At 31.3% G+C, this 11,983-nt stretch overlaps 1 protein-coding gene across 1 annotated transcript; it reads left to right on the plus strand.

Moving 5' to 3' along the window:
* On the plus strand, positions 1 to 8,674 carry LOC110020606 (30S ribosomal protein S21-like). Its single transcript, XM_020718762.1, has 2 exons — positions 1 to 300; positions 8,330 to 8,674. The coding sequence occupies exons 1-2, from the start codon at positions 29 to 31 to the stop codon at positions 8,445 to 8,447; spliced, it is 390 nt and encodes a 129-aa protein (XP_020574421.1). The 5' UTR covers positions 1 to 28; the 3' UTR covers positions 8,448 to 8,674.
* Positions 8,675 to 11,983: the final 3,309 nt, after the last annotated feature.

The following is an 11,983-nucleotide window of genomic DNA, read 5'->3' on the forward strand; positions in this document are numbered from 1 at the left end:
ACTCGCCACGGCTGCCTCGGTTGTAACCATGACCGGAACCCTTCGGCCTCCTGTCGACTCACTGGCAGCGGTGCTGAACCCTGACCTAGTGCACGCCAATTTTCTCTTCTTTAGCTCAGGTTACAATGTTCAGATCTTGGTCGAAGAGAATGAACCAGAGGACGCCCTCCTCCGGCGGTTTAGGAGGGAGGTCAGTAAGGCTGGCATCATCCAGGAGTGCAAGAGGAGGATGTTCTTCGAGAACAAGCAGGAGGAGCGGAAGAGAAAGAAGCGGGAAGCTTGCCGTCGGAATCGGAGGAGGTATTTTCTCGCTTTCTACATCTTTCCATTTGCAGTCCTGGTCGCTTTCTTGTAAATGAAGAGGAAAAAAAAGTGAGGAGTTTCAGCTTGGACGGAGAATGCGATAGATGATTGTTACCCGGCATTGAAGGAGATCAAACTAGTGCACATAACAGTATGTTGATAGTTACATAATAGTATGTTGGTAGTTCGAGAGTGGTTCTGAAATTGACTGCAATAGAAGACAAGGTAACTTAAACATTTTGTTAAAAAGGTAAGGTTTTTGACAATTTCTTCAATATTTAACAAATTGTATCATGTTAAAAACTATGTTCATATGAGCTTGACTATATTGAACTCTTTGGTAGAAGCTGAACGTCGGGTTAATATATGAGAATGGAGACATATGTTTGTTGAATAGAGAAGCTTTAAGTATTGTCGTCGTGAGCAAAATTTCATAAACTTAAAAAAACATATTTACATAAAAATACTAGAAATGCAGTATGTGAATTTGAAAAGTAGAGCAACTATTAATGATCGATGAAGTTGCAGAAGCATCTTGCAGTTTACCATAGATGTTTTCCATAATTACATAACAATAGAGCCACTGAAATCTCCTTGTAACACCTTCATTCAAAATGCAGTTTATAGACATCATAAAATTCATATTAAAGGAAGTCTCCTAAAACACATTCAATCATTTTACATATTTATTTGTAGTACGTGTTGCATCATTAACATCTTCACAAGCTTTTCATTCCATTACCTACACTTTACCCTCTTCTCATGATCCTTGTCTGAAAATGTTTATTCATAGAGTTATAATGAGCATAAACCAAGTAGAAAGCAATGAAGTTTGCATTGGAAGAGCTCATTAAAGTGAAGCAAATGATATGCAAGCCTCATGTTAATTATTCTCACTTTCATGTAAACAGGTTAATATAAGAAAGTGATCATCATAATCATACAATAGCTTGGCATGAATCGATATGTAGGAGGTGTATTCGTTTTTGATAGGGTTGTCTCCTCGACCATTTTGACATAACTATTTTTTAAGAGAAATCATGCAGCCATCCTGATTTAGCAAGATAAACATCTAACCAATTATCTATCTTCTGCTCAAGACTTATCCAATCGGTTATCTTAGGGTGTGATCGTAGTCCAATCGATTAGCCCTCTTTTTATCAACCTTTAGATTCCATCATAACAATATGCATCTATTTTCATGTATTTTCATCTTCCATATAAGTAAATCTTTTATTCATTTCATCCAACATAGTATTCATCTCCTCAAAATCTAAGTCATGAATAATGAATATTAGCATACATAAACAACGCGTACATAGAATTTTATTATTCTTTGCATATTTTTGCATATAAGCATTAATATTTAAGGCATTATTCATCTTTTATCTTCCAAGATTTGTCATATGCTAATGAAATTTAAATGAAGTCTGGTTAACTAAGAAAAACATGCTTATCCTTATTAAGGTAATGATCACACATCTAATCCATGTAAAATTCCTCAAGATTTATTTAACTCTCACAATCTCCTTATGCCTCCCCAAATGATAAAATTGTGTGCAAGCATTACTAACATAAAATCGAAATCTAGATGTTAAGTACCTCTCTTTCATATGAAGCCACCTAAACCTGATTCCACATGGTTGAATTTGATGTATCCAATCATGAATTAGAAAATTCCTTTACTTCTAAGGAAAATATCTAAAGTAAGAAAGTCAAAAATCAATTCGACCTTATCATACAATAGGACACAAATTTGTATTAACAACATTCTCAAGATCTAAACCTGAGATTATAAATATTTTAATGGTCGACTGATCGTAAGTCTTATCACACCCTGGGTTCAGAATAGGCACATCACAACAATATGGGATTTATGAAGTGGCATGAAAATCTATTTATACTCACAAAAAGAAATTTTATCGACGAGTAATATACATGGTAGGAGTAAGAAAAGAATAATAAATATTATTTCACTCTATAACTAGAATTTAATTATTGATGTAATTGACGAGACAAAATGCAAAGCAAATAGAAAAGAAAACAAAACAATAGATACTTAAACAAATTACCCAAATTCAAAAGAAATATAAATTGACCTAACATCCACATAAAATATCAAGACAAGCCTAATGCTAAAAAAATTGCTTTTGTGGTAATGTTTCATCAAGCACAGCTGCAAAAGCTACTATAAAAGAAGTTATCACGAATGAGTTTAATAACTCGAACTCTAACTTCTACTATTAAAGCATAAATATGAAGACATTGTGGCATGTAACATGAATAATGAGCACAAATAACCACATATAAGTAGGGTATTTGATATGATCTAGCTATCAAAATTAAAGTGGCATTGCATCGTTAAAAGAATGTCATATATTTCAAGAAATTTAAAGAACTATTATGCTTATCACCATATGCATGAAAGATTGTAAGCATGTGTCTCTATGCTAATATCGCATGCCACTTCATAAGGTGCATATGTTCATGTTTATAGCAGACTCATTAATTATTAATCTCTACTTGATAATATCTAAATATAAAAAATGCATATATGTATCTCTATAAATAGTTAGATTTATACGATATTCTGAAATGAAAAATATAACCACCCATCATATGAAAATTCAATAATTTTTCTCATAATTTATTAGTTCGGCTAGCAATTATTATAGGACTTAATACTAAATAAATATTATTGTAATAAATATGCACATTTCACACATCTCATATAAGTAATTACTAAGAGTATTATTACCAGTATGATCAGTATTATTTATATATTAAATCATGAAATACAACCTTAAATTTTTTTGCATTTAATAGAGTTAATGTGTATGATAGATAATTATTTAAATTTCATGAATCAATTTACTGTACATAAGTTTGTGTAGAATATTCAACTAACTAGTTATTTCATTATTAACATGAAAAGAATTCTATGACATTTGTATAATGAATAAATAAATATATAATAAAGACAAGATTGGTAATCCTACAAAATATCTTGGATTTTAATATAAATAATAATGATAACACCTCTACCAAAAAAGAATATATTTATTTCTTGATAAAAAACTATTACTTACCTTCAAATGAACATTAATAAAATATACTTTTTCTTAAGGTACCACCAACACATTTTATGGAACTCAACCTACAAATTTTACACAACACAATCCCCAATCAATTATTTGTGCAAAAATAAAGGCATTTAATCAATGTTTAACTAAGATATGTGTAACCTAGTCTACCTAATTTATTTTACAAATAACTTAAATTAATTATGAAAAATTTGAAACCTAGTTAATAGATTACATAAATATTTTTTATAAATTTACTATCAAGATAAATTTTACAAAATAATATAAACAAATTTTTTTACTAAAGCTAGGCCGTATCACAAAAAATAATTGGTAAAAATAGAAAAATTAGACAATCATACTCTCAGATTAAATTGTTTCGGATATGTGTTAATATAGATAGACATACTCTAGATATAGAAAGAGAAGGAGGAAATATGGACGAAGTAGGTTATTAAAGAAGGAGAAAAGAAAGATCAAATTCATAGAAATTTGACCAAATATAAAAGAAATGTATGGTTTCTTTCTCTCAGTAGAAAGAAAAAATAATTGAGAGAGACAACTACTCTACCAAAGGAGTTTGGTGATTATAGTAGGGCATGTGACTTGAGATGCTCTGACCTTATTTTTTATCAAATGAAGGGGAGATACGAAAAGACGGAATGAGAAATTATGAAGATATTGGCAGAGTGACATGGGCGACTTGGATGAATCGCATGAAGTGGTAGGAACTAGGTTTTCACTAAGATGGATGTTTCATAGGCCTTTTGATCGCAATGAAAAGTAGTGGAGCTAATCTAGTTTAGGGTGCTCGATTTAATTTATTACATACTACATCCTTAAAAGAATTTGTTCTCAAATTTCATACCTTAATTCTGGAACAATTGTGGGTATTTCGCCATCATTTCTTCTTCAATCTCTCAAATTGTTGCTCATTCTAATTGGTTCTTCCAAAGTTCTCTGAGAAAGGAATAGATTAACGGCAAAGTTGTTGTACTTTGTGCTCCAAATTGCATTGTGATACCTCTTCATAACTAGAATCTTCTTGGGTTAATAATGGTTTGAACTAAATAATGTGAGAATCATCATGCATGTAGGTTGTAAGAGAAAATTGTGAAAAATATTGTGTACTCTTGCCAGTATCAGAGGGAGTGTCAATCAATATTGAACTTTATTATCCTCTCAATCACTTCAAGTTGGCCAATAAAGTGAGGTTGAAGCTTTCCACTTCAATTAAAATCTTTTAATTACACAGATGAAATTTGAGAAATACATGGTCTCCAATGTGAAATATAATCTCTCCATCCTCAGTGTCAAAATATCTTTATTGATGCTTCTGAATTGAACGTAGTTATTCCTATGTTCAATGAATCTTTTAAGTGGTTTAATTAACTAGTTTAGTTCCTAAGGGTTTTCCTCACAAACATCAAATATACACAAATGAGATATGTTATTCATTTTATACAAAGCATTGTACGGTGAAATGTCAATGCTAGCTTGATGTTTATTATTATAAGAAACTCCACAATCGGGATGTAATTCAGTTATCTCTGGATTCCAAAATATAAGATCTCAATAGATCTTCTAATGCTTGAATTATAAGCTCTGACTAATTATTTATCTTATGATGAAATATAGTACTAATGTTAACTTTCAGCCAAAAGTTCTAGCACTTTTCTCCATAGCCTGGAATTACATATTTTATCTTAATCATATAAAATGACATTTGAAATCCCATATAGTCGAACAATTTTATCTATATAAATCTTTGCTAGCTTCTCTACCGAGTAATTATGTTTGATTAGCATAAATGAGTAGCTTACCTATGTATATCAACCACAATCTAAAATGCATGATCATACATTTTTCATCTCATTAAGCTAACTATGAAATTCATTGTAATCTCGTTTCACTTCTAGGTTGGAACAGGAAGAGGTTGCAACAAACTACCAAGTCTTTAATGCTATATATTTACCGTCTAATTGGTCAAATATTTGGTACAAAAAATTCATTATTCTTTATACCAGGCTATTAGAAATGCTGCTTGAGGTCTTGATATATTTGTATACTCATTGGGTGAACAAAATATGGAATAAACTATGTTTTATGGTATCTCATGTTGAAATCCATCCTTATTTAGAATGCATAACTAGTTTTTAAATCTTAATGCGCCTATTTGATCAGTAACGAAGAGTTTCAACCCATTTTTGTGTGATTGTTATTGACGTTGAAGTTAAAATGGTTTGCATGAAGGATAAAGACAAGATAAATACTGTGAAACACTTTTTGTTCACCCAGACCGTATCAAAATGTACATGCCTCCAAAAGCTTTTTTGGTGGCATCGTATGAATAATGATTTGACAATTTTTATAGCCAAGTTTTGACTTGTCAAATGGTCTAGCTGGAACATTAGAGATCTAGTAGTTTGGTGCAATCTCTTCCTATCCGAGAACGGAAATTGGAGGAGATTGCAATGGATTTTATAATCTGGTTAAAAATATTTGGAAAAGGTACCCAAATAACTTAGTGACATATTATAATTAAAGTACATGATCTATATTCACTTTCATGAAATGAAACTTTATGATATTCAATGATTTCATAAGTTTCACTAGCAAAATCTTATTATTAAAATTTATAAAAAAAATGCATTTTGTAAGATTTTAAAGGAGGTATGCTCCAATCTATAATGATGGTCCTAAATGATATCTTTATTTAAAGTAGATATGAATAAACATAATAATTTGTTATTATCTTCAAGTAGATATAACTCATCTTTTTCTCTTGTTTGTCCAATCATTTTCTTCATAATAAGTTCTGAAATGTACAATGATTAGTAAAAAAATTGTCGCTTTATAATTGTGGTCATTGATAAGTTTTTGAATAACAAAAAATTTTTGCAAGGTTAGTGACATATAGCACATTTTACGAGTAAATGCAGGAGAGAAATATGGATTTTCTCTTAACCTACAATAATAATCAAGGAGCTATCATTACCCTTTATTTTACTGTTGATAGGATAAAGTTTGCATGTTTGGAAAGTGTTGACATGATTTTTCATGTGATTGGTGGCTGTTGAATCGGTTATCTAAGTTATTGTGGAGCTATTTGAGACATTAAACTTACAAGAATTTATATCATTTTGAGCTAGTGAGAACAGTCTGAAAGATTTTTTTTGGTAAATTGAGGAAGTTCCAATGCTTGTCAATTTCTTCTTGGTTGAGCTCTTTTGGTTCAATGAGATATGCATTCCCTTTAGATTTGCGTTCTTTATTTCCATCATGACCATGGAGCTTCCAATATTTCTTTTTGATATACCATATCATTTTTTCTTACAGTAATTACACTATAGGTTGCTTCTGTAAAAAAAATATTTATTCATCTTTTGGGAAGATCCGGTTTTAATAAGTATTTTGAGTTTTTGTAATTGTCATGGCCGACATTTTAGAGTTGAATTTGGCAAGCATTACCATTATTCTCTTCTTTGATTCATATGAATGAGAAGGCCTCATTTATGGATGGTCGATTTACTCTGCTTAAGATTTGAATGCGAGTTTTACCAAATTTGATATTGTCTCGCAAGAAATTAGAAAACTCCTCTATATGCATATTATTTAATATCCACAATATCATCAGTACATATCATTATTAGATCTTGGTAGTAGTTTAGCTGTCTAATAATTCTTTGTTATATTAAAATATCTTACTTGATTGCTGACAGTCGTCTTAATTTTTTAGATAATAATGAACTTCTGAATTAAATTTACTGGCCTGGTTTCCAAATTTTTTTTAGTTCTCAGGAACACATGTGATTCAAAGGAGAATCAATAAGATATTTTTCTTCTAGAAATGTCTTCATAATCTCAGACTAGTTCAAGTTGTTTCTTCCATTCAAATGATACAAAATTTATTGGCACTAAAATTTTCCTTTAATAAAATTTATTTGATTTTATCGTTTATGTAGTTGACCCTTTGAGTGCAAAGTCAAAATAACCTAACATGATGAGGAGAATAAGAATGAAAGTGCTAAAAAAATATACTTTGCTCTGATATTATATTGAAAAGAGAAACTGGATAAAAAATTTGCTTTGTTCATTCATTGACCCAATAGATATTTATACACATGAAATGATCTTAGATTCGACTTATGTTAAGAAAGGCAAAGGTAGACCTAGGAAGACTTGGGCTTATTGTATACAAAATGATCTTATTTTATTAGAACTAAATGAAAATATGATACTAAATAGGATGCAATGGAGAAAAAGATTCATTTAGCCGACCCCACGTAGTGGGATTAAGGTTTTGTTGTTGTTGTTGTTGTGGTCATCAGCTGGAGAAAGGAGCAATCTATGGCATTACCCTTTTCACATTAAGCTCATGAATCCAAGTCACATATTTTTTCCTACCTATCACTTGAATCAATGACTCTTTTTATGTCTTAATTAGCAATTTTAAGGCTGTCAATTCTGCCAACTCTTAGATACCATTCAGCATTAGCATAAGACAATATCCAGATCTTCAACAAAAAAAAAGAATTTAGGCCAGCTAAAAAATATAAAGTAAAGAGATTTTTAAAGCATCTCCAACAAAATAATTCGTAAATATTGAAAACCTTTCAAGGGCACCATCCCAAACCCTCGACACAGGGACTCTAACACTTGCAATGACTTTACTATAAAAATCAACTCAAAACAATATCTACATAGCACATTTTTTAGGACAAAATTAAGCTCCATAACGCAAACACTTACCACATTAATTATTCATGAATTTCCTCATCTGAAGTTTGTAAATCTCTTTGTTTGTTACTTTTTAAATAAAATTTTACAATCGTATTTTCAACCATGTTTGATGATATTCTCATTAACAATTATCCCCCAGCTTACCACATTTTGCTTCCTGTTAGATTACTGATAACTTTATACCTTGTCACATCTGACAGGCGATTTTCAGGACCTAGGGTTAGGCCATCTTCATCCCAGGAAGAAAATAGTGTAACTAAGAAGGCCGGCGATGACTCGGATGATAACTGGGAGTACTATGATGCCGACTTCCCTTAGGTTAACAAGAAAATTTTGTCTGCACATTCTTTCAGTCTGAAATGCGAGCATTTAAAGTTGTATCCATCTTCATCAGCAACAACAACTTTAATTTTAATGGTATGCATTAGCATTTTGGTCCCTTTCTTACCCTCTCCGATAATCTGATTTTATTTTGTACAGCCATTTCTGAAGTTGATAGGTAAAATGCAAACTATGTTTATTGGTTAATCTTTACTTTTTTGGGGCATTTATATACATACCACACAATTCTTTTGTATTTGCATATCTAGAGCTTAAACTTTCATATTTACTTGCATTCCACTCAAATCTTGAAGACACATCAAAATAACCACAATCACTTCTTTTTTAAAGTGAGATGCATATTTGTGTTATAAGTAAATGTCAAACTTTGAGTGTTAGGTATGCAAAATATTTAACTTTTTGGTATTTATGTAAGTTTCCATACTTTTTAATGTCATATTATAGCTTTTGAATTCTCAAAATATAAGAATGTTTCATGTGGCTGAATCATTATTAACAAGACTTTCAGGCCATGTTATTAACTGAATTGGAGTGGCGACCATAGTGCACAAATCTTTTTTAGTATTAGAAAATGTTATCTATTTTGTAACTTCAATCCCTTTGGAAGGAAAACACTTTCAATTATATTTAGTACAATGCATTATTAATGAATTTCTAAACGATGCGTACTTACACGATCTGAATGCCTAAACTTCATTTTTAACATATCTGCCCCTTTACCTTTGCATGAAAATGTGCATTTTACTTTTTTTAAGTTAAAATAGTGACGTTTTTAATGTGCTGTGAAAGATTTAGGTGGTATAAATGTCAAAAGCAAAGTTAATGTTTTAGATATGTAAATACATAGGAATTAGGTGTTATGAATGTAAATGTTCCTATATATATTAGATAATTGAAAACAAGAATATTTATTTTACTTTCTAGCCATAGAAGCCTTTGTCTTTCTATAGCTTCAGCACCTTTAGAAGGAATCACATTGGTTTTTTTTATCATTTCAGTCTGAGAACATTTTAATATATAGCAGTCAATATTAATAGACATTATAAAACCTTAGGCTACCAGAATACAAGACAAAATAGCTAAAAAAAATTGAGGAAAATGCTGTGGCCAGCATCTAAAATGTTCCAAAATGCCTTTTTAATGCATTCAACTTTCTGCACTTCACACCATTATGATGGCACGCCATAGAAGTTAATAGTTCGTCTTGAGTTTTGGCCATAAACTATATCAAACTAAGATTTATTAGCAGTTCTAGATGTTGTTTTCTTATAAATAAATTCAATTATAGATAAATATGTATTTTAATTTTTAAACTTTTGTCTATTATACATCTAAGCCTATTTTCAAAAATGTGATAGGCTTATTCAATTTAGCCATCAGTTGGGGTTGATGGCAAAAGAAATATTTCAGTTTAATTTCAATCAATCAATGATTGTGCCAATAATAGTGCTAAACTCCTTGATAAACCTCCAATAAAAGATAGCTATACCATTGAAACTCCTAACTTTGTTAAAATGTTCAGATGATGACTAGTATGGGATTTATCTAATTTTGGAAGGATTATGTTTAATTCTAATAGTGGATATACTATATTCTAAAGAACTCACCTTACTTATCATTCTAAAAAAATTAACTTATTTATTATTCTAAAAAAATTACGTTAGTTCGTACCAAAAAAATTTTTTTTTTTTTCATATTGATGCTATTTAAAAATTTTGTTGCATATGTTACAAGTGCTCCTTTTCATTATGACTATTGAAATCATTATTTTATAAAAATGTCCCACAAAATTTTCTTGTGTAGGATTAGCAAACATCATTTGTTAAATCTCATAAATGTGTTTAGGGAATATCAACTCTAAAAAAGAACTAGTTTAACACACATATTCTTAGGCACAGAGTTTTGAATACAAGAAAAAATATGCCTAAAACTATCAATTCTCAATTTTTTTACAAAAGAAAATTCTTACAAGCTTTTAAAATAAACTACTAGTGTTCACCATATGAAATTAACAAAGTAAAGTGATTAAACTTCCAATTTTTCACTATTGGTGGCATTTGTTTGACATAAAGAGAAAAGCTACTATTTATGGTGGAGCTGAATGGTTAGAATTTTATATTATCATCTAAGGCTTGAGAGCAATATACTTCATTTTCAAGTTATTCATATGAATATGAACTATCATAATGAAATGAATTACAAACCTTAAAAAAGCCAAGCCTAATCTATTTTCGATTAGTTTGATTGATTTAAAATATCTCTTTCAACAATGGGTTTAGAAGTTACCCAAATGGGAGGATAAGATGATGTATGGTTAGTTTAAGATGTTAACGTATGATCTGAACTTGTAGAGTTTTAAGGTCTTCAGTGGGTTGGAGAAGAAGACTAGATCTCTTACTTATCAAACGAATCGAACATTGACGAACCGAACACGAACTGTTCGCGAACAAGGAGCTTTTTTGACCGCCCTAACCGCGCCGTTACTACGCCCTAACCGCGACATTATTCCCGCATTTCGCATTGGCACACCAGTCTTTCCACTCCTGCCCTCGCTAACCCCATCGTCCCCCTAGCTTTTCGATCGACCGCGCCTACCCGTCGCTCCCCTATTTCGCCGAGAAGATGCTATCCTCTGGTAAAAAAAATCTCCCTCCCTCTTCTCCTCCCTCCCTCCCTCCCTCCCCTCCTCTTCTCTCCTCTCTTCCCTCTCCTCCCACATTGCCGAAAACCCTTATTTCGCCGAGAAGGTGCTCTCCTCTGGTAAAAAGATCTGTGGCATTTTTGACTACTTATCTTGCAAATGTTTGTTTATGCCGAGAAGGTGCCCTTCTGTGTCTCTGTATTTCTGTTACAACCGGTTATTGATGAGATGGTGAATGTTGGCAGTGTTGGCTAGGTCTGTTTGTCTTACAGATGTGCTGGAAAGGGGTTTCTCTTTTTCGATGTGCTGATTTTTGGTCATTGGTGAACTTTTTTGTCCACAAATTTTACTTTTGTTGTAATTACAGATTTATCAAATCCAGATCCCCTTGAATTCAGTTTAATCCATTTCACATGTTTGGCATTTTAATTCAGGATTTAACAACAATTAATTTTCAAAGAACTTAAATATGAAGTGCACCATAACTTTTATTGAGGCTCCTGTTTGTTCCCATCCGCCATGCTAGCATGAGTGCCCCAGATATGATTGGCTGCTAATGAAAATTCTTACATATAAAATCCACACATTAATCCACACATTAAGGATAAATTTTGATGAGTTATGAAAAAAATGGGAGTAAAATTTCATTTTGTAGATGCGAAAATGTATGAACCTCTGATTCATATATACATATGCAGTTGTATGAAAATTCTTAATTATCTCGTTTTTTTATATCTTGAAATATAAATGGTTGTATTTTGTATAAATTTGAGATATCATCGGAGTAATGTGAAATCTAGGTCTTTCAGTTAAAGTTTAGGTTAGATTTCATTTTATCGGAAGGATGGGAAAAGTGCAGCTCTTTGAGAAG

The sequence above is a fragment of the Phalaenopsis equestris genome, unplaced genomic scaffold (assembly GCF_001263595.1).
Source record: "Phalaenopsis equestris unplaced genomic scaffold, ASM126359v1 Scaffold000002, whole genome shotgun sequence".
In the NCBI taxonomy this organism is placed as follows: domain Eukaryota; kingdom Viridiplantae; phylum Streptophyta; class Magnoliopsida; order Asparagales; family Orchidaceae; genus Phalaenopsis; species Phalaenopsis equestris.

What these genes read in the sequence shown, in the direction of transcription:
- LOC110020606 (XM_020718762.1), top strand. Translation starts at nt 29, where the DNA reads ATGACCGGAACCCTTCGGCCTCCTGTCGACTCACTGGCAGCGGTGCTG. An exon ending in TGCCGTCGGAATCGGAGGAG is followed by an intron (nt 301 to 8,329) that starts GTATTTTCTCGC and finishes CACATCTGACAG; the next exon opens with GCGATTTTCAGGACCTAGGG.